Source organism: Telmatherina bonti (assembly GCF_933228915.1).
Source record: "Telmatherina bonti genome assembly, chromosome: 11".
NCBI classification, from domain to species: domain Eukaryota; kingdom Metazoa; phylum Chordata; class Actinopteri; order Atheriniformes; family Telmatherinidae; genus Telmatherina; species Telmatherina bonti.
In genome coordinates, this window is record NC_136629.1 from 33,349,940 (window position 1) to 33,373,586 (window position 23,647).

Sequence of the window (23,647 nt, forward strand, 5' to 3'; positions counted from 1 at the left end):
GGCCAACGCGGTAGGCTGCAGCTAATTGTGTGTCACGGCTAACAACAACAACCCAGAAAACTATGTAGAAAAAAAAAAAACCTTTCCCTTCTACAACACCCCTCCGATTAATCCTGTTCATTTTTACACTGAGTTGTACAATGTTTTGGGGTTTTTTTTCTTATAAGAATGTCGCGGAAATTTTTTGTTCTCACTTAGATTTTTATATATTTCATAGTCCAAGCCTTTAGTCATTTCTGATTATAGCTTTGTAGGCTTTCTGAAAAGGTCATGATGAATTTACGAACTTATGCTTAGTTACACAGACTCTGCTTATTCCCCTTTACAGACAATGTGTAGAGATCTGACATGTCTGCATTCAGACATCTGAGATCTGACTAGTTAGAACACTCTCTTCCTTGAAGAGGGTTACAGCTAACAACAGACATTTCTTGTTTAGAATAACATAGATTAAGGGCAGACAATTGACATCCTTATGCAAGGGTAAAAGGATGGTTAAGCCGGGACTCAGGTAGAGCATTCCAGACTTCTGCCCCGTCGGACCTCTGGACCGTCTCTCCAAATTGCAATTTGTATTATTCTGTACTTTATTTTCTGTTCAATAAACTTTGTAATCTTTTTCACTTCAGAACCAGACTTCTCGTCATTGACAGACTTTTTTTCCACAACAAGAGTGAAAGAATGCATATTAGAGATGGTGCAGACGTCATTCTGAATAACATTTCTTAATGTTCTGAAAATGTGCAGTCACCTGCTGATCTGATCTTCAGTTCAACTGTCTCATTTCTAACTCTGCAGCAGATAATAAAAGACGGAAAACAGTGGGAAGATGGACGGGTAGACGGGTGTCTCTTGTGAAAATGAACATGTGAAGCAAACACCTTCTACGTCCGGGTCGAGTTTCGTTGCTCTGACAACCGTAAGCAGAGAGACTGAGAAGAGAAGTACATACTTTTCCAAATGGGCGTTTTTAAAAATCATCACATGAATACACAGCAAGTTTGTACATAACTATAATAAGTCATGGATTTCAACGAAAGCAACAGATGAGAAAGTACTTAGAACTCCCTACAAAACTGATCACAGTTTAGTGTTAATAATCCATAACAGGCAGATTCTACTATGAAACTATTAATATAGGTTTTTCATTAAATCTCATAGGGGGAAATGCAATATTTCCTTATAAAATACAGTTGAAAGATGAAATAAAATAGCAATGAAAATGGAATGCGTTTGATAGAAAAACATGAAATGGAAATGAACACAGGGCTGGGTAATTTGAGCAGAACCAATCTTGGGATAATCTCCAACATGAGCCAAAATGACACAATCACCACAGTTGTGGGAATCCCCAAACGCAAACTACACACCGATACACTGACGTGTCAGTCGCGAGTACACCAGATCTTCCACATTCATGCATTCAATTCTGTAAACTTTTAAGGTCTGATCACATTATCCACTTGCATCCGTCTTGCTGTATACTCCCACCATTGGGTTAAAAAGCTATGAATTTCCTTCTGCCCAACAAATACCAGTAAAAGACTCAAGTGTACAGTATGTGAATATATAGAAAGCAACGGTGGAATGTGAAATTGTACATTTTAAAAAAAGACAGTAAATGTAATATAATATATCCCCAAATATGTGTAGAAAAACATTACTTGTTTCGCTTCTTATTTCTGTTTTGCACTTGTCAGTCTCACCTGAGCAAAAGGGCCTGGGAACATTGTGCTTCCTCCTGCTGTGAGTGACAGCTCACGGCCTCAAGGCAGCCAGCTCCACCCCCAGGTGAGGTCTGACCATCTCAGGTTTCTCATTCATTCATCTCCTGCCTTTGCTTCCTTTCCCTCATTTATTGTAATGCACTTTAGCACTTTGTCACCTGACAGCACTGCAGTGATGCATAACAAAAAACATAGTAGCAAAATAAAAAAAGTTGCACAAATGTGTAATAACATATATATACACGCACAACATTGAGCAAATCAGACATTTTTATATAATGGGATTTTTTTTGTTTTAAAAAGTGTACTGTACTGTAATATAAAATACAATATAGACCTACAACAGAAACATAAATATAAAATGACACAACTTCAACACAGCAGTATGATTCAGAGAGCCAGAATGTGACTTAATGAGTTTCTGAATGCATGTGTATGTATAGAGCCTAAGGTAGTGAGATTTCAGTTACAGAGAAGTTTTTTTTTTCCCAGGTGAAAAAACAAAGTGGCACGTAGCGCAAGCCAGAATAAAATCTCACAGCCTCGGGTGGCTGCAGCGCTGCTGTACAGCCATACCTCTTCTGACTCACTCATACCTGTCAGTTTCTTAATTTTTAATCACTTTGGAAGTTCTTTAAAAAAAAAAAAAAGGATAAAAAAAAAGTCCATTGTGATCAGGCTGGCAAGCTGGAATGACCTGATCAGACTCTGCACACTATTTTTATAACAAGTCTGCAAAATTAAACATGACCCTTCAACTCTTCACTGCTTTACAGTGTTGGAGAAGTTGTCAGTTATACTTACAATGTAGTAAGCACTTATTTTCCAACATTAAAGTTACACATGTGAACAAAAACCTCATCAAACAGTGCACAATCAAATGAACAAAAACGATAACTACATAAGAACAGGTTACATAATGTAGAAATGTTGTAAGTCAATCATTTTAAACTTAGAACTGCATTTCCGACTTGTTTGATGGCACAGTGACATCTACTATGCACGTTTCTGGATCTGTTGCTGAGAGCTGGGGGCTTTTTCTTTCAGGATGCTGCATGATGGTGCAGCTGACTTTTACTTTACGCACCACATCGCATATAAGGAGATAGAGGTGGTAGTGGCTTCGGTGGTAGAGATGCTTGTCTTGTGACCTGGTGGTCTGTAGTACTGTTCCCCCATGCTGCTGCAGCCCTAAAAGGGACACAATTGGTCTCTGATGGCCGATCGCAAGCCCGTATAAATGCAGATGGTTGTGTCAGGAAGGGCATCTAGCGTAAAATGTGCTAATTCAACTGTGTGATGAATCGCTGGCGACCCCTTCAGAGGGACAAGTCGAAAGGACAACATTGCATGGAAGCAAGTGGATATCAACATACCAGCCTTTCTGAACGCACAGCGTGGCTGATTAAGCAGAAACACAAGAGGACAAAATTGAAGAAAGTGAAGAAAAGGAAAAAGATAGAGAAGCAAGAAAGGAGGCAGGAGTCAAGATAAGACTGTAAGATAAATGTCGAAGGGGCCATGTCACTGAGAAAATCAGCAAAACTTCTGTGGTACATCATTAAAACAGATTTTTTGTTTTCTATATTTATCCAGGTTTAATACTTTATAAAGTCTCCAAAACAACTTTTCATATAAGCTTCAAATATCAAAGAGCTTATAAAAATGTTTACAGTTTAAAGAACAGTGCTCCAAAGACACTTCATAATATTTAAACAGTACCTAAACGTTCACAGAGTTAAAGTTCAAAGCAGAAACGTAAGTTTGGCAGGGTTTTCCTTGTGATGCTAAATCAACAGATGGGATCTGAGTATTTACATATATTAAGCTATTTACTTACTTATAATTACACTGTACTTGTATTTGCTCTCCTTGCAGAGTATGCATCTATGTGTGAAGAAGATGGGTTGGACTTAATATAGTACTCTTGATTTAAACAAAGAAGAAGGTAAGTAGAGTATAGGATGGATTTAGAGGGTAACTGTGTATCACTTTGCTTTAGTTAGTCAGTTAGTCTCCATTACCCTGGTAAATGCACACAGAATGAACTATGAGCAAATGAAACAAATGGAGACAAGGATAATGTTCTCAGCCATTAAAATAAAAGTGCCAAAATTAGCTCTGAAAAATATGTAAAGTGAAACGCCGACTTCAAGCCATTCATTTCCTGCGGTCTCCAGGTAAATATTATGAACCGTACTCATGAATACTGAGCACACAATCCATCACAACATAGACTGGCCAAGTTTGAGCTCACTGTTACCCCAGTACCAACGTAATTAGCTTGAAAATTATATTCTTTGCTGAACAAGTGTGTGTGTGTGTGTGTGTGTGTGTGTGTGTGTGTGTGTGTCTGTGTAACTGTGCAATCATGCTGCACCACTGCAAACTTCAATGGCAGAGCAACATATTATCTAACTCCAGGATAGTGAGTTCCTGTAACTGCAAAAAGTTGGTAGAGAGCCAAGGCTGAATGTTCACAAATATACAGACATCCCAGATATGCATGTATACACAAGACGCCTCAATTATACACAGAACGTGTAAAGTTACATTTTCAAATAAATGAGGCAATTATTTACTTATGCACTTCATGATGGTGATTAAGTCATTAAACATGCTCATAACATGTTCACACTCTTCTTATGAATACACAGCAAGTTTGTACATAGCTATAATAAGTTATCTCTTTCAACAAAAGCAACAGATGAGAAAGTACTTAGAACTCCCTACAAAACTGATCACAGTTTAGTGTTAATAATCTATAACAGGCAGATTCTACTATGAAAGTGCTCAGCCCTGAGAGAGAGAGAGAGAGAGAGAGAGGTGCTATGCTGATATAATATGCCTAATGTAAGATATTTAAGTAAAATCATGACTAATTTTGTTCATTCTTTTAATTTATAAATTAAGGGCCTGATATACTAAAGGTTTGCATTTACAAAAATGTAAACAATCTATTCAGTTATCTCGTGATCTATCAAACCTGAAAACTATTTTGCTAACAGAAACTGCGCCTATATTTAAGACACTTTTAAAGAAAGTGCAAACATTGTGTTCATAATTGCGTACACATGGCTGCAGAAACAAAGTAAGTAGATGCAAAGAACACATTTCACCCTCATGCAAATATCAATGGGATGAATGAGAAGACAGCCATCAAAACATACCGTTTAACCAGCATAGCCATTTTAGAGTTGTTGGAGAAAGTGAGGATGGATTTCAAGCCAGCCATGTGGAGGAGTCGTGGAACGACAGGTATTGCGTGTCGCAGCTTGGATCCCCTGGTCCTGTTTTTCAGATGTGCTGTCCAAGTCCTAAATGCTATGTGTCACCAAACGGCCATGGTTATTAGGTTTCCATGCTCTCTGCAGTCATTAACTGAGACCAAACAAAACTTTTTTGCAGTGGCTGGATTTCATAGCGTAACAGGAGCAAATGATTGCATCCATGCAGTTTGTGATCCCCACACCATGTAACATGTGTACAGAAATAGCAAATACACGCATTTACTGATTGTGAGGCCAAAGGCATAATTACCAACATTATGGCAAAATATCTTAAGTTAGCGCATGCTTCTTTTATTTGGAAAAATACCCTTTACTGTTCTCGAAGTTGCCAAACTGTCAAGTTTTTAGATGGCTGACTTGTAGGTGGGTCAATTTATGAAATTCTTAGCAAAAATATATTAGGGCATTAGAAACAAGGGTCAAATTCATTCATGTTATCTTTTGTTTTTTAAGGTGACAGTAAATACACCCTACGCCTGGGGTGTCAAACTCCAGTCCTCAAAGGTCAGTGTACGGCACGTTTTTATTTGTTTCCCTGCGCCAAAACACCTGATTCAAGTCAAGTGGATCCAACAGCTTCTTCTCAATCTATTCACTCATTTTGGTCAAGTGTGTTGGAGTATGGACACAACAAAAACCTGCAGGATACTGGGCCTTGAAGACTGGAGTTTGTTACCTGGGCCCTACACCCTTCCTGTTTTATTTGGAGACGTTTCTTTATGTCAGTATTTCTTTTGTTAGCCTTTATACCGTCTTTTTACTTCATCCACTGTTTGTGTAATTTTACCAACAACATTAATTTTATCCTAAATTTGCTCCCATATAGCGTTTCTTTGAGCGGTAGTCAGATTTTTTGTAGTAAATCATGCTTTTTCTCCAAACTCACCATGCTGCACATCACAAAACATGTAACACCCTAATTTAAATAAGGTGTCTGCAACACGTTTGCACGTTTCGCCAGCAGTAAATTACAACACACTAATTGGGATCTTATTAAATCTGGACCCTGGATCTCACAGTAGAGACACTTAAGTCTTAAGTATGTACAAAAATAAAAAAGAAACCTTAACTTCAGTGAAACTAGTAAAGTTTCCACTTTCTGGCCAACATTTTATTGGTTAATTAAAGCTAAGCCTCAGGTGATTAGAGAGCTTAACTTCCACTTGATTGTCAGACTCTAATCACTTATTAATCTGAAAATGAGACCACAGCTGAAGGAGGAGACACTCTTCAGGTCATCACAATGAGGTGGAGAGGACAGGTAAATAGATGGATTTCTCTTCTTGTTCCAATGCCTTCAACCCTACCTGCCAGCTGGCCAGACAAAAGCAGAGACTTCTGGTGCATATTTATATGCATTGCTGGGTCAAAACTGGCCCCACATCAGAATGGCCTCTTACTAAACTATTAATAACAATACTGTTGGAGAGTGTGTGGAGGATTCTGGCAGTGTCTGTGTGTCTGGCTTGCCCTCTCTAATCTGTTCTCCGTCAGCAGTGACACATATGCAGACACACCAGAAAACCAGAAGCATTTATAAAGAGTAACACACTTGCGTGCATGCACATGGACACTGACACACACACACACACACACACGCACACGCACACACACACACAGATGCACACCTCTTCTTCCCCACTTGGCTTATGATGAACTGACCACGACACGCAAAGAGGCTCAGGAGATTGAGCATGATGACTAAAACTGCTTCTCATTCATCACTTTTTTCGGTCCTCTTTCTTCCCTCTTCACCGGCCATCATAAATACCACGAGTGAGAAAATCTATTGCCCCACATCTTAACACATGCACATTGAAAATGTTATTTCAATACATGTATAAAGAGCCATTTCACTTTTAAATAGAGTTTGGTTGATAGCAAACTCGATACTTCTTTGATACTTTGATACTTCTGAAATGAATTCAGTGTGCCCTGTTCATGCGAGTGTTATCAAGACAGAAAATATCCACAAAAAAAGTTTTTTTTATTTTTTTATATATATTTTGGCAGGGGCGAGTGGGAGGTGTTGGAAGCGAGAGGGGCAGATGCTCAATGGCTTGAGGCACAGGAGTAAACTCTTACAAGAAATTTTTCACTGAGACTGTTAGAAAATCATTTAAAAAAAATCACAATCTCAATTATCAAAGCCTCCGATCTTTGAAACTGTGGAGGAACAACAGTCAATACTGATATATACAGTATTAAGGGACCATTTTTGCTGTTATTTCTGCTATTTGCGTGTAAAATGATAGAGCTGTTTATTTGGTGATGCAAATACCCTCTCACATCACTGTGATAGAATTACAAGCTGCAGTCATTTATCATTGGTGAGAATACATGGTGCACCATCAGTATTCAGGAATTCACTGTTACACTGTAAAATGTATCATTGGCTTTAATAGAATAAATCTAGAAAAAGTAACTGTTTATTTTAATTAAGTGAGTTATATTAATCTGATAGATATATGAACTGTGAAGGGAAAACATGTTAATAAAAATACCCTAATTAGTTGAATTAACAATAAGTACATGAGAAATGATGATAATGGTGATGGTTGGGGCACAGGATTTTCCACAATGCATTTCACTTCTACTAAAAAATTTGATATATTTCTCTTTATAAAACCCTTAGACTTTTACTTTGGCAGATTTGTAACAGTTGAAATTACACAAAACCTTTTGCATTTCTGTTATTTGGTTGATCAAAAATTCAAATGATACAAAAAGGTTCGGATTGATTTCGGAAAACATCTAAGACAAACTGCCATTTTCCATTTTCCAATCATTCAAACTAAAATATCTCCAACTAAAAGGTATTTTTTTTAAAAATCCTTGTCATCCTTGATGATCTTTAGCGTTAAAGCTTTTAGTGTGAGGAACCATGGTCTCAGTTAAACAGACAGAAAAACATGTTCTGGTCTCCAGTTACCAGGCATGCCAGTGTTTAAATCCAGTTTTCCAGGCAGCTGCTGCACCGTCACAAAGATGTCTGTTGTCTCACATTAGTTTGAGTAGAAACTCTGCTCACACCAAGTTCCTGCTGCACAGTAATAAAGATTTGGACACCATCAGTTGTTTCAGGTAATGTAGCATTCAAATCATCATGTGTTGAAACTAAAAACAACATGTAGTAAGGAATCTCTTTTCGTTTATATGAAATTGATCAAATCAAGTTTTTTTCCACAGTGTTATGATCAAACTGATCAAGTTCATAAAGATCTGGCAAACATTTTAGTCTATTGTACTTAAAATGACTAAATACTCGAATACATATTCGATTTATATGCTCAAATGAACAAGATATGTTTCTCAGTTTGCCTATTTTAAGTAAAGCCAACTAGTCAGATTTTACAGTGTACATTCATTGTTCAAACACATACACATTCATAACACACATACTGCAAATTGTCAAAAAATATCAAAGCACCCTGAAGAATTCAAGAGTGGACTGATCATTACAGACAAGCACACACTCACACACAGAAACTCTAGTGGTTTCCAGTGGAGCAGAAATACCATTATACAGTTAACTGTACATTACAAATGGGCTGCCAACTGTCTCTGGAGTATCACATGACCACCTATGCCTCCTACAATTGGCTGGCAGGAGGAACGGTATGAGTATCAGGTTAGCGATTGATTGGGTGATGTGTAGTGGAACAGATGGAACAGAGAGGAAGTGTATTCCCAGGAAACCACACCAAACCATTGGGTTTTTTCACAGGCAGCAGAAGTGGACACATACACACACACACACTAACTAGACAATTCCTAAATCTACACCTCTCTCCTTTACCGACTGGTTCAGGCTCTTCCTGTCTCTCTCTCCAGCCCTCACAGGCTATTCGCTTCTGCATAGATCTTCATTATGTTTAATTACATTCTCAGGTTTCACTGGAATGAATCCACATGTGAGTGAGTTGGAGGCATTCTTTTCCTTTCCAAATTCTCAAACCATTTACTATCTAGAAAATACAATAAATTAACAACAGACAAAAAGTGGGATTGACATAGTTTTCCACTGCAAGATTTATGCTAACAGGAAAAGCAATGCTTCACCTTGATGAGATTCATATTATTACTATCCAACTCCAAACACTGTTGACCTTTTTAGAAACTGGGTTACACTAAATAAGAACTTTGTTTACAAGAGAAAGATAACAAATAAACGGATAGCTAATTAGCATGATAAATACACAAAAGTAAACAAATAGAGGACTTTTTTTAAAAAAACTTTTTAAGTCAAGCGATTTGATTTACTGAGATCTGTAATTACAGGTTCAGGAAATACTCTCATTTAATCTTCTCTGGTGAACTATCAAGAATAGACGTAATGATTTACTTGAGAAAAATGGCTTGATGTATATTATATCTGCTGTCTTTAGTTTCATCCAACAGCACCAGTTTTCCTCTGTGAGATTTAAGCTTTATGTTTAAGCTTAACTTCATGCTTATAAATAAAGAAAACATAATATAGTCATAAGTAAGACAATAGTTAACCTGTTTGGCTTAAATTGAACCTACTAAAGTACAACAACAGACTATTGCAAACATTTTAGCCCCTAGACTGTACAAGCCTCAAAAAGTCTTTTTCTACAAAATATTGAACTCAAGATTTTAAAAAATGTGTTTTTCCCGTCTTACTAGTAGGGCCAGAAGGGAAACATCTCATAGATTGCACTGCGTCAATCTCCTCTCTGTCTCAGGTGTAGTGGGGAGCTGGGTACAATTGGAATTGTGCAAAAAGTCTGAGTATCTAGGATGAAGGACTCATTGATTGGGTGCAACTTGAAGTTTTACTTCCTGTTAATTGTATATCATAAGCTAATTCAATTTACAAAATAAGTACATGAATAAATAAGAACGATGCTAAAATAATTAGAATACTGCTGTATGTTGCATCCACACTGAAGGACTTGTATTGAGAAACATAGAGAACTGTCCTATAGAAAATATCAGTATCTCTTTATTTGATAGTATTAAAGAGTTTAAATTTCAGATTCAGTTTTTGACTTACTGAATTAAACCGGTATTTGGTGATATGTGTACCAGCTGATGATCTGATCGCTTATGGAAGTGTCATCACTGTTGTGTCCTGCCTCCCTGGTGTCCCTTGGGATGTTCCTGCTCAGGTTCTCCTCCATCTTTGCCTGCAACTGCACCCAGTGATTACACAACTGTCCCTCATCTTTTTATCAAACTCTGTTGCTGCACCTGTGGTATTAAGCACACTCCTCCCTCTCCCTTCATTTGTTCGGACTTTGTTTTTCAATCTAAATAAACCTTTTTTTTTTTTTTTTTTTTAAATCTTGGATTAGTCTTTGAGTCTTCCTGTACCAAGTCATGACAATCTCCAAAATGCATTTACAAGTTAGATGTAATGATTTATGTGTTGCTGTGTATCTGTGACCTGTTTTTGCTTTCTCGATTATGTCTGGGAGGAAAAAGCTGTGAGGAGCATTTTAATTTACTGATGATGTTGTACTACCATAATCATGCAAGTACAAAGATACAGCCCATTATTTGCTGTGATGAAATATCTGTGAAAAATGCACTTTTTGCCACAATATGTTACTCTTCGGACACTGCAAGTGTAAAGACTATAGCCCAGTTTTAAAATAGGATTTATCAACAAAAAAACTGTGGGTCTTTACGAAAAGATTCATGACTTTTGGCTGATATGTTCTGTTGTAAAATTGAGGAAAATAATTTTACAGATGTCAAACTAATAAAGTGGATCAAAACAGCCCACATATTATATATGTATGTATATATATATATATATATATATATATATATATATATATATATATATATATATATATAATATATATATATATATGTATGTGTATGCATATATTACCCTTTATTACGGTCATATAAACATAACATATTTACAATCCTGTGTTTAACCTACAAAGTTAATTATTTAATGTCAGAACAGGCATATGATCTTAAGCTTGATTTATTAGTTTATACAGATGCAATAAAGCAAATTTTACTTCCCTTGAATTGTAAAAGGTGCAACACTACCTTCAGATTTTAACACCAGGTTAATTCATGTCCAGGACGAACTACTTTGGGAGCCTGAATCAATGTGTAATCGGTGTTAAGGAAATTGCTCCCATGTGTGTTACTACTACTGAAAGCACTGTTAGGTCCTGTTATTAATAGCATGCTCAAACACACAGCTAAACAAACAGCTGCCAAATCTAGCTAACCCTGTGTTTGCCCTGGGGGATCTACACACTTGTAGGCTAAAAATGTTTGTAGATCCTTCACACAGTAGCAGCTGTAGAAGTTTGGATCGTCTGTACTGCTACCGTTTATGGATTACTGCTATTCAAATTTCTTGCATGTTTAACTGAATGAGCACAGCGTTTTAGCCTGATAGACATGTTGTAGGTGAAATTGTCTTTAAATGATTTCATATTGTTAAAAATTTAAGTGTTTGTTTTTTAAACTTGCACTTGAGCCCTTGAGCTCAGCTGAACTGAAACATATTATGTACTAATCAGCATGTCAGCCTCTAATCTTAAAAAGTGTTTCTATAAGAACCACTATCTGGCCGATTCAACAAGCACCACAACTGTCACCATCGTTGCTTGTGTCAGCAAAATCTGCATCTGGTTTGGTGGGCTGCTTTGTTTCTACCAGTCAGTTGATGTTATTCCTGATCCAGTGTGAGCTTCTGCAACACATGTTGTAGCCAAGATCCTTCCCCAAACAATCCACACCAAGAAAATTCCATGGAAAATTGCTTGTCTGGCCATGCTTCTTCTGCCTCAGTAAATATGCACATTAGGACATTTTCTGAGTTTGTTGGTTGATATTAAACTTCAGAGGTAGATTCATTGATAAATGAGCCTTTTCATGGAGTAAGTTGATATTTTTTTCTCAATAAATTCATTCTCCTGCCCTTGAATCTTCCTAACATTTCCATTAACATCCACACAGTTCCACAGTTTGTCATAGATGACTTCCTGTTGAACCCCAAGCCACAATGGATTCACAGAATGAGAAGCATTTGCCAGTCACCATTTGTCTGGTGGCGGCTGGAAGAGGAGTTTTTTTTTTTGTTTGTTTAGTTCATGATTTGGACATTTGGAAATCAGGTCAGCCTTCTGACAGATTCTGTGTTTGCTTCTGGCGTTCTACTTGGCTCTTTAGAGGCTCTTCCCCCCAATTGTTGCCCTCCTTTTCAACCTTCTGAATGCCCTAATCATCTGCCAGCCTCCTGTCTGGCCACCTGAGACGCTATGTATAAAAGCACAGCATTATTCATAACCCACAAGGTCTCACACTATTCACTAGTTCCAGCTACCTGCCATGCCAGTGGTTACTCCATCTGAACCGATTCATTTAACTTTCTAGTGTTATTCCATAACTGTCAGTTAATCCATATAAATACTTGGTCTCTCACACTCTGCTTGGTTTTGGTGAAAGTTGTAATACTGAACACCTAAAAGCAGATGTATCCCTTTTAAAGTATACTCATTTCCTTCTCTTAATGCAACAGTGCTTTGGACTGTTTCCTATTGGAAAAATGTCAAATATTTTATTGAGATAAACCCACACGTCGTTGTATATACATATATGTGTATATATATATATATATATATATATATATATACACACATATATGTATATATATATATATATATATATATATATATATACACACATATATGTATATATATATACACATATATGTGTATATATATATATATATATATATATATATATATATATGTATATATATGTATGTATATATATGTGTATATATGTATATACATATATGTATATATATGTATGTATATATGTGTGTATATATATATATGTATATATATGTGTATATATATATATACATATATGTGTATATATATATATATATATATATATATATATATATATATATATATATATATATATATATATGAAAAATAAATAAATAAAATAAAATATATGCTACATGCAGGTCAGTGGAGAGAATGGAAGGGGTATTTCTGCACATGAAGATTATGTTTGTTTATATGAATATTTTAACAGTGGAGGTCTCTGTATGTAAGCGAGCTTGCCTGTGTCCAGTATCAGACATAGATAAAGGCTTCGCCAGAGTAAATTCCCAGAGGTGACAGCTTAACCCAAACATTCAGCTGTCAATCATTATAAGCATTAAATGTGGTCGTGACCTGGGATCATGAGATCAGGAAGAGGCCTTTGTGTCCCTGAACAGATCTTAATGTGTTATGCTGGCGGAAGCCGTGCACACAGAGATGTTTCTCCGTTCCACTTACTATTATATTAAGAGTATATTTGGATTTTAAAGCTTAGTTTCTGTCAAAATCACATTAACTAGACATTGAACTCCCTGAATAATATCACATAATTTATTTATATGCCAACGTCACATCAATTATTGTGTTTTTTTGTTTGTTTTTTTTATAAGGAACATAATGCTGACTCATGTCGCTGTAATCGGGAAAAAAAATTGTCATAGCATGATCATTTAAAGTCATGTAATTCTACTTGGGTATGTTAAGATCAATTTTCCACCCATCTCAACTCTGCTTGGTTTTATTCCTCTTTCCATTGTTTCATTTTATGTTTTATTCTTGAATTCATAAAACCTAAAGCAATATTCCATGTTTAGTTTCACACCTTCTTTTCACTTCATAATGCTGGCAATGGTGATAATGTTTGTGTCAGCTCCATGTAAATGAGCTTATAATTACTGAAATGATGGAAAGATAAAAAGAAAATAAAAAAAACAATCATATTATAATTTGGTATATTCTAGTGTTTCCTTCCCTTGCTATTTCCACTCCAGGCAGACTTAATACTGAGTACACACACACACACACACACACACACACACACCGTATTTACGCGTTACTCTGTGCAGATAAGTGTTCAAGTTAGAAACTCTTAGTTACATGGCAGAAAGAAACTAGAGAATAAATTCTTAACTGGGATGATTTGGGAGAGAGAAGCCAAATTTCCCCCCAAAGGAAATTGCACTAACTGCTAGCTGCTAAGCAGATGCTTGCTCATTTGCTGTCATTTATCTTCCAGCCCACTTGGGAAGCCCTCATTACCTCTGCCACATCATCTTCCTTCAGGAATCCCTGTTCACTGGAAGCTTAGAGAACTCACACTGTAAGATATTATGAAGGGATATTATACTTACTGGTACCTTGTAAAGGCTCATTTAATCATTTCATCAACACATTTTCTGTTCTAAGACTAGTTGTGTATTCGTGGTTCTAAGCAAATGCCTGCTTCTTTGGAACTTCCTGGGGTGTGATAACACACATGAAACTGTGTGAGAAAAGGCACAGGAACAAAAACACATGTATCAAGCATTTCTCTGGATGAAATACATGGTTTGAAGTGTGTGCGTCTGTGTGTGTGTGTCCTGGCACGTGTGAGGTGGTGTGTGGGCGTCAAGAGGGAAAGCTCATAAAACCCATGATCACACTGATGAGGTCACAGGGAGTGAAACTGGAGAAAGCCTTTCATTTCCTGTCTCATTCCATCCCTTTCTCCAAACTCTATTCATCCATCTCTCCTCTACAGTCCTGGATCTTACTGCTGATGTCAAAAGCCAGAGTCTTCGTCGCCCCTCTAGCAGCATGGAATTTTAAAGGATGTATGACCTGACCATGGAAAATAAGACTTTGACAAAGATTTGTTTTTTAAATTTGACAGAGGTTTGCAGTCAGCCTTAACAAATGAGATCACAACGTGTAATCCCTGGTTGTTTAATTTAAGCTTCACTCACCACTAATGTGCTCATGTGTCATTTTGGTATTTGGATTTTAACAGGTATGGATCATATGAAGCAATTAAAGAAGCAAACAATGTGTCCAACAGAATATGTCCATAAAAACTAATTTGGTGATACATAAACATTTATAAAAATATTATTCTTTATTAACACACATATATAAAAGAGAACTCTGCTGGTAAGAGCATTTGAGAAACATTTTAAATATAAAATATGTATTTTTTTTACTATTTTGATTTTTTTTTCCTCAACAGAAGTGGCATCAATCAAACTTTACAGCACATATTTAAGTGTTAGAGTTTCTAGATGCAGTTTGTTTCATTTTATGCAGAGTAATGTTGCATTCAATGCGCCTCAGAGTTGGACTGTCTGACCTGAAAATCCCGTCATATATGACCTAGTTTTAAATAAACACTTCATCCAACTTCAGAAAGTTATCTAGAAGCAGAAGACATGTTACAGTATGTATTTTTAAAAAAAGCAATACATCAGAGAAACAAAATCTAATTTATTGTTTCCTAGTGGTTCCCTTCAGAAACTCACATTAGATAAATACTCTGCATCCCAGAAACCTTTTCCACAACAGAACAAAAGAATTATCACATTAAGTAAAAATCTTCTGCATATTTACTTTTTTTACTTTTATGCTGCATTGATGGCTCAATTATACCTGAATTTGTAATTAAAACAAAAGACTTTTTAGAAAAGAAAAGAAGCATTCTTCTGATGCATATATAAACCAAAATATGTGTAATAAAACAGACAAATTAGTTCATTGTTGCAGCTTCTTGTCACACAAGGCCAGGTCTGACAAGTGCAGCAGGGAATGTGTACAACAATAGGTTTTCACACAGGGCAAGTCAGAAAATGACCGCAGAATGCACACGGACACAGAAAAATGACATCTGCAGTCAGAATTTGTGACACTTCTAACCTCAAGTTTTTTGGGTTTTTTTTTTTTATTAGAAACAGAAACCAGCACTTACAAAAGCAAACACATGGCGGGTTGGAAAAACAGAGGAAAGTAGATGAGATATTTTACAACTCAGCAACTTAAGCTGCAGAGACTGACTGGAAATGTAATATTATCCCATTTAAAACAACAACAACAACAGGTTCTCCAGATGCAGTAAGCCTTTAATACTGACTGTACTGATTATAGTTGCTATGGTTTGGAATTTCTCCATTATAAATAATGGTTATAAACCTAGTAGCTTGGTTTTTATGGTATCTAGTACCTTTTAAAATAAGCCACATAATATCACCAGAGAAGGCCAACACCCATTGCACCTAAATGTTTTTCTTTTGTGACGTCTGATTCGGTGCTGAAATAAGTCGCATGGTAATGAGCTATTTCTGCAACTGAATATCGAACCTATATTCAGTAGCTGCACATATGCAGCTCAGCTTAAAGGCACAAAGATGCGAGTCATGTATCCTTATCTACCCAGCAATCCTTCCTTGCTTCATTTTCCAACGCTTTCATAATTTCTTCAGACTAATTTGTAATCCTAAACTTTTTACATCACTGAAATCAAATGGTTTAAATTTCAATTCCACTTTGGCTATACCAAATGCACCAAACTTTTTTCTTCTAACTTTTACACCACACAGGATTGCAGCTTTTATTGGTTAAACACATCACTCCAGACTCCAGCTCTTTTGACAGGTGGTCTGAGAAATCCACAATCAACAGAGCAATCAATACTCTCCACTCGATATTTGCTTCGCAGGACGGTTTCTCTGGCTGTGAGAACTATTCTCTCTGCACCTGTCTGAACAAAGGTAAGAGGATTTTGGTATCCATCTTTGCTTTTTGTTATTGTTCTTTGCTGGCTCTTAAACAAGAGGTAACAACAGGGAACCCTGCATGACTACTTAAAGATGTGTGTCAATTGATGAGTTTTCACAGGTTAAGTCTTACGAAAGACCAAACAGGCGAAATATATCATGTCTAAAAGTCATAGCAGCTTGCTTACAATCCATTTTTTTAATAATATATTTCACTGAAACCACAAGACACACCTGAGCTCACTCCATAATAGAACAGCTGTGAGCCAATGAAGCAGCAGATAGCCGAGAACACCACACCTTCTCCTGCGGTCACTCTGCGTCTCATCACCGGCTCATTACTGGACAGTGTTTGACAAAAACTCTGAGGGGCAGCGGTAGCCGGCAGCCAGATTGCCTGTCCTGTCTGTGGGCTCACGTTTAGTAGAGGGAGGAAAATTGAAGGCAGGACAAGCAGGAACGGTGCTGAGGGAAGCTGTGTCTGCTTGGACAAGTACACTCTTTTTCCCCAAAACAAAAAACGCTGGAAACATTAAAACAAGAGAGTCAGCCGGGCTTGTCAAAGCAAACAGAAGATAACAAACCGACAAGGTAGGTTAACGTCAAATGAAAAAAGACTTAACTTGAAAAGGAAATCTTTTTTTTTTTTCTTTTTAAAATAAGCCCATAAAAAAAGAAAAAAAAAAAAAAAAAAACGATACTGAACATCAAATCAATGAGAATTGAAACTGTATGTGAATGTTTTTTCAGATCACTATACAGACCGCTCTCCCTGATTAACCGTGATTGAACGTCTCCCCGTCTGTCTACAATATATTCCATTTGTTGGCCCAAAGAGAGAGAAAGTGAAGCAGCAGCGCTAACAGTGAGGTAATCTGCATTCAACGTTTAGCTCAGGGGACCTCAGGCTTTCTCACAACCCTATTTTACGTATCTTTTATTTATTCCAGTTTCATAAAAACAAACAAATTAGATAATGTGGATGGGGATTCTGGGATTAATTTTGAAGCAGCTGATTAGTGTGTGTTATGTGTGTGTGTGTGTGCGTGTTTGTGTCATGGGATAATTGTATCTGGGACTGTGCCTAAAAAGCCTCCAGGCTTTGCATTCTGGCAGACAAAACCCCTCTCTTATTCTTCCCCCACCCCCTTTCTCCACCCATCACCCACCACCAGCCTCCCACCCATGTTTTTTCACATTTTCCTGTTTCTGGAAGCAAAACTTGGTATTTAACTCCTGTCGTTTTTCTTCTTTCCATCACACCACACATTTGCCCCTCCGTTTCTTCAGCCTCTCTCTGTTTGCTGCCTCATGCCAGCTCCTCTCCTCACCATATTCACTCATGCACACGACACACTCTCCTGAATCTTCATCTGAGGAAATGTATAATGTACACGATGGCAAGAAATCTGGAAAATGATTCAATGGTCATTTTAAGAGCTCATCTGAACGAGTTTAACATTCACGGTGGGTCAGGGAACAACAAAGAATGTAAAAATGTGTCCTGGCAAACGTCTTAAAGCAGCACAAGATAAATGTTGAAGAGTTAGTATGTATAAATACTAAACTGTAGAAGTAATAAGGTTCCACTTTCTAAAGGTAAATTAAAGCAGATCCAAGTACGAAGACATCAACATTACAGCTAATAACATCTGTCTCTAACCAGCAAGTCAAAAGATTTCTGCTTGAATTAGGCGGTCAGGTGATCAAACCCAAATATCATACCATATGTAACAACAGAGCACTTTAGAAACAACATGGATGACCAGAGTTCTGTACATTTAAATGAAAAACAGACACAAATAATCCACCATTTCATTATATTGTTTTAATTCACTTCAAGTATTGACGTTTGATTAGCCTACCTTTAATGCAGTTTAGAAACTGCAAGACTTTTTTTTCTTTGTACAGTTTGATGATTGTGAACTACGAGCATCCCTATAAATATACCTAACGGCTTTCCTGTTAATGCAAATGTGTTCGCCGTGTTTCAGCTCGTATCCAAAAATAATTGCAAACATCAGGAACTTATTTTTCTCCTTTGTCTGTGGTTTCCTTTGACAAAACACAACCCATTTATAAAAATATTATTAAGGAGAATCATGTGAATCTACTGTAAGACCCTGATCAAGTCCAACCCAATCCGTCCCCTCTGAACGTCAACATTGAGGACTCTAACCTCCACCCTCTCCCCAGGTCCCAAAACCAGGCTGCGACGGCGCTGGCTCGCAGGCAGTTTGTCCAGTGTGATGTTGCTCTTATGGATGAGGCCCGAGCGGCCGACCCCGATATCTACAAACGCTCCAAACAGAGCGGTGTTGTCCACCCGGCCTGTCAGCACCGCACCCACCCGCAGATCGCTCATCGACACAATGCCCCGCTTAAAGTCCGCTTGCCCAAAATCTGTGGATGTCAAAGGAAAAAAAGAAAAGTTAAGAAATTGAAGTTTTAAGGATGGCTTTTGTAGGAGAGAAAATGTATCATACAGATAAGGCACAGATGGCAGCGAGTAAAACTGTTTTTGAGAGGAGAAGGTAAGAGGGAATGCAGAAAAATAAGGGGATGGAGCAGAGACGACAAAAAGATATTACATTACAAGAAGTAACTCAACACTTGTGTGTACATTCAGCATTTCCACATTTCCCAGTATTCTATTCTCCCTGGTTTCCATTCTGCCTGCTCACAACATCTTTTTCCCCCTTTCTGTACCACTAACACAAACAAGGAAGGCTTGCGCTCCAGGAAATAGTCCGGTCCAATTATCCTCCCCACAGCACTGATTTCACGCGGTAGCTTCGGCCCATCTGTTTACTCAGCTGAGCGCTGGCTAGGGGGCCAAGAGAAGTTTAGTGCAATCGAATAGGGCCAACCTGAGAATGAACTCTGAAGCTGCGTTCCTCAATTTTAGGAAGAGTTGGCCAGCACTAAGTGGCTGTACAGCTTGACCTTTTTCTGGATTTACATGAAAGACAAGAGTTTGATGATAAGGCAATGGAATGATTGTATTAACCAACTAGTGCGAAAACACAAGATGAACAGTAAAAATACTTACTCTTTGTGTTTATTTATGCACAACAAAGGAAAAATGGTATAACTAATAAACGCAAACTAAAGAAATTCTATGTAGGCTGGGAAATATGTCTTACTTTTGTTCAGTTTTTGTTTCTGTCCTTAAATCGAAGCTGCCAAACAATTTTTCCACTGGTGTAAAAATGTTCCATGTTATACACCAGTTTACCTCCAGTAATAAAAACTTCTACTTGTATTTCCTTTATCATTAAGTCAAACAAATCGTGTCTGTTTAAAGTGATTCTAACTTCTTTAGATGTAAATGTTCCCAACTTACAGATGTGACGCAATGTTTTAAAGCAGAGGTTTATTTTTATTTTTAGGAAAATGAATCTGGGTTAGAGCAAAAATGTTAAAGTTTGTTTATATGTGCCTTCAGCTCAAGTGCAGCAGAATAAGAAGGAAAAACAGTTCTTTGTGCATTTGCATTTGCTGGACACTCGGTCCAACAACACAGTCTGCTGGACCCATCACACCCTGTCAGAAACATACTGGCTGTATTGTTGGGCTACAGGGAGGAAGCCACAGCACTGTCAGATCCTATCAAGTTACACAAGCAAAACACGCTGATTACAGTCCAGGCAAGAAAAGTCAGTGTGTGTTGTAACTAGCAAACTGTTAAAAGAGTGGGACAAATACGAGTTTCATTTTCTGTACGTCAGCTGGGAGCTGTAAAGAACGTTACGAGGGAAAGATGAGAGACGAGGAGAGATTGCTGTGGCTGCTACATTGCAGATTACAGTCCTTTTTTTTCTAGCATTTCCAAATGCTTACTGGTAAATTTTGTTCTTAGTGAAGTCTTTTTTTCTGCACAAAACCATCTGAAAGCAGAAGCCGTCCAGTTTGCTCTGATTTGTTTTGGATTAAATGTTTGAAGCAAAAGGTTCAGCATTATATTTAATGTTATACTTGTATGCAAACATTAAACCTTCACATGACTGTGACTTCATCTAAATAAGTTAAATATCATAATTTTATACAAATCTGTATAAATGTTAAGCTCATGTGTTTGAATCTAGCTGACCCAGTTTCCCCTGGGACGTTTTGCCAGAACTAAGTGGATTTTTTCCCCTTGTCTTTGCACTCTATAATGACTTTAATGCTTTATTAATCAACTATTTTGGTCTTTCAGTGTCTCACTAAACAGGTTAAATGACTTGTTACACTGCGAGTGGAAAAAGTCTTACTTTGTCGGATGTCAAACCCTGGAGGCTGCGTGAGGCCATCTACAATGAGCTTCAGGGTCTCCGGCGTGGTGTCCACTGACCGAGCGAGTTCTTCGATACCACTTGCTTTCACCTTGCTCTCCACGCACTGTTGCAGGCTCACACTCCCTATTTGGTCCACACTCCCACCTACAAGGGACAGAAATCTGGACAGGAAGGAGATAATGTTAAAAACTAGCAAACTATGACAGCTATGAGGAATGAAGGAACAGAGGAGGAAAGATGTCAGAAGGGAGGTAAAGTGATGACTAAACCAGTGGGAAAGAAAAACAGACCGTTGAAAAACATGAAAAGATTAGAAAAAATAAAATTGGGAATGCAACGATGCAGGAAATTACTGTCAGCCCAACCATAGGCTCCCACTTCACATGCTTTATTTATCTATATTTTTGTAGAGTCATATGAATGTATGACATTTCAATCTAAATATCAGAACAACTGTTGAATCATTTATGAAGTGGAGACATTTTTACAGGGCTTAAATTTAAACTTTTCATTTTATTATTTTTCTACTCAAATCAGCTAATTGTATTTTTTTTAATTGCGTAACATTTAAAATTTCACACATTTGACTTGAAACATGAAAAAAAAAGTGGGTAAATCATTTTTGTGGGAGTTTTTCCGTAAAATCTGATTTAATTTTTTTTTCCCTTATTCACTTGTGCTGGTTCTTGAAACAGGTGTTTTCCCTTCCATATTTTCTAAGACAGCTTATGTAAGTACATAAAACAATAAAAAAAATTTTTTTAAAAAAACTCCAATTATAAAGTAATTTTTTAAAAGTCCCAACTTTAATGTAAAGATTATATTATGTTTAGCCATGCAAAAAGTAGTAGATTCTAGTAATTAATTTATATTATACAACTAAAGTCAGACATTTTACAAAATACTAGAAATGCACTTAATTGTTTAAGCCAAGGCAACAATCAATGTTAATAATCATAATTTTCTCTTCTGGTGATAGAGAATTCTAGTTATTTTGTCATTCTCTTTATTTTAATGTCAAGGAAGCAAATAAATATGCTCTATAGAGTATTTCTGTCCTTTGATCATATTATATTTGAAGGAGTACAAATCCATTTATTCCAGTCTATCAAAAAAATTACTTTCAACCTTCATGCAAAAATTTTTTTGTTTTTTAATTTTAAAAAAAAAAAAAAAAAAAAAAAAATCAAACATTTTTAAAGATTTTAATCTGTTAATCCACAACAAATCTGATGTCTTGGCTTAATAAAATTAATAAACTCCAATGAAGTTTAATGTAATATTTTGCCCTTTTCCGGGAAAACTTAATGCAACATAATTAGGACTTTCCAACTGGCTTCTTCTGCAGTTTAATGTTTTCCTCCTGGCCTCTCTGCAACCTGAATATTGGCCTACACCAGCATCAAGCTGTGATGTCCATACTACCTTAAAGTCTGCAGAAAGTTGTGATCATCCAGAGTAGTGCATTTGAATTTTTTGTCCAATGTTTGATTTTTTTTTTTTAAAAATGAGCTTAATTTGACACGCTCCTACTAAAGCCAGAAGCCATAAATTAAAATAAATATCAAACATATCATACATGTATTTATGGTCATTTTAGACTATCAAGGATTTAAAAAAAAAAAAAAAAATCTTGTTGATTTTCCACTAAAGGTTTACTCCTGGTATCAGCATAGGGTCTCTCTGTATTCTGCTCAATGTCTAAAGAAATATATGTTACATTAACCAGATATTCGAATCATACAATCATATGATAAACACGAGCATGTTTTGTTGTTTATGGGGTGTCCGTATCCGATCTAAAGTATTAGTTTAGGTGTAGATTTATGTATCACTACACTACAGTCATAGAATAATGAACCACCCTGGACCACCCTTGTTTTCGAAACAAATGTACCTTTTAGTTGAACCAGGCATTAAAACGTAACATGAAATATTGGAAAACAAGGTTGATCTAATATTTTTTTTCCATAACTGTTTGTCAGAAGCAGCAGACCGGAGCAGCACGGCAGTATTTTATGCACCAGGACAAGAATATGAAATGTACATTAAGTGCAGCACAGCTTGTGTACCAACATTTTACCAGTACAATGAGGACTCGCTTAATAGACGATCAGAAAAATGTAGAAACTCAGGAGCAAAAACACCAGATGGAAAGAAAGAAAACAAGACTGGTATTGTTGTCGCTCTACACTTATATAGGGATGATGTTTAGCTTTAAGTTACAGCTTCTCCAGGTCAAATCCTAACCTGTGGCCACAAAATCTTACAAAACATAATAAATATAAAAAAAGAAAAAGAAAAATGCATGCATTAATGATGACATCACAATGAAATCATGGCTAATTGACAAATCTATTTTAATTGCTCTGATTATTTTACTCAAAAATGATTTAAAATGCTCATAACTAACATGTAATGTTCAGTGTCTTCTTACACATGTCCACACAAATTAATTTCAAAGCAGCCTCTTGAACCTCTGAACCTGCACAAGAATTTAGGCCAAAAATTCAAACCTGACCCACCCTCCTGTAAAGTGGCTGTAACTTGATAAATAATTTCCTGTTGGCCAGATATTCCCCCACCTCAACAACAGCAGATGGAGAAATCATACAGAAGACTGAATTGACACTAAATAGCAACACACTGCAGGTAAAATTATGGGACGGTAGAATGGCATCGGCTACAAAGGTAGACTTTTCCATTTCTACAAACACACATCTAATTTACGCTGTAGCAAATCCGGTTCATCCACAACAGGCTGTA

The 23,647-nt window shown here is 36.8% G+C and overlaps 1 protein-coding gene across 1 annotated transcript in view; it reads right to left on the minus strand.

The window, feature by feature from the left end:
• Positions 1-18,711: 18,711 nt before the first annotated feature.
• The window catches only part of srbd1 (S1 RNA binding domain 1), a gene marked incomplete at both ends in the record, with an annotated part of 60,826 nt that continues 55,890 nt past the window's right edge, over positions 18,712-23,647 (minus strand). Inside the window, 2 exons of the mRNA XM_079248830.1 lie at positions 18,712-19,004; positions 20,858-21,042. Of these exons, the coding sequence (XP_079104956.1) occupies positions 18,712-19,004; positions 20,858-21,042 (478 nt within the window). The remainder of the gene's footprint in view (positions 19,005-20,857; positions 21,043-23,647) is intronic.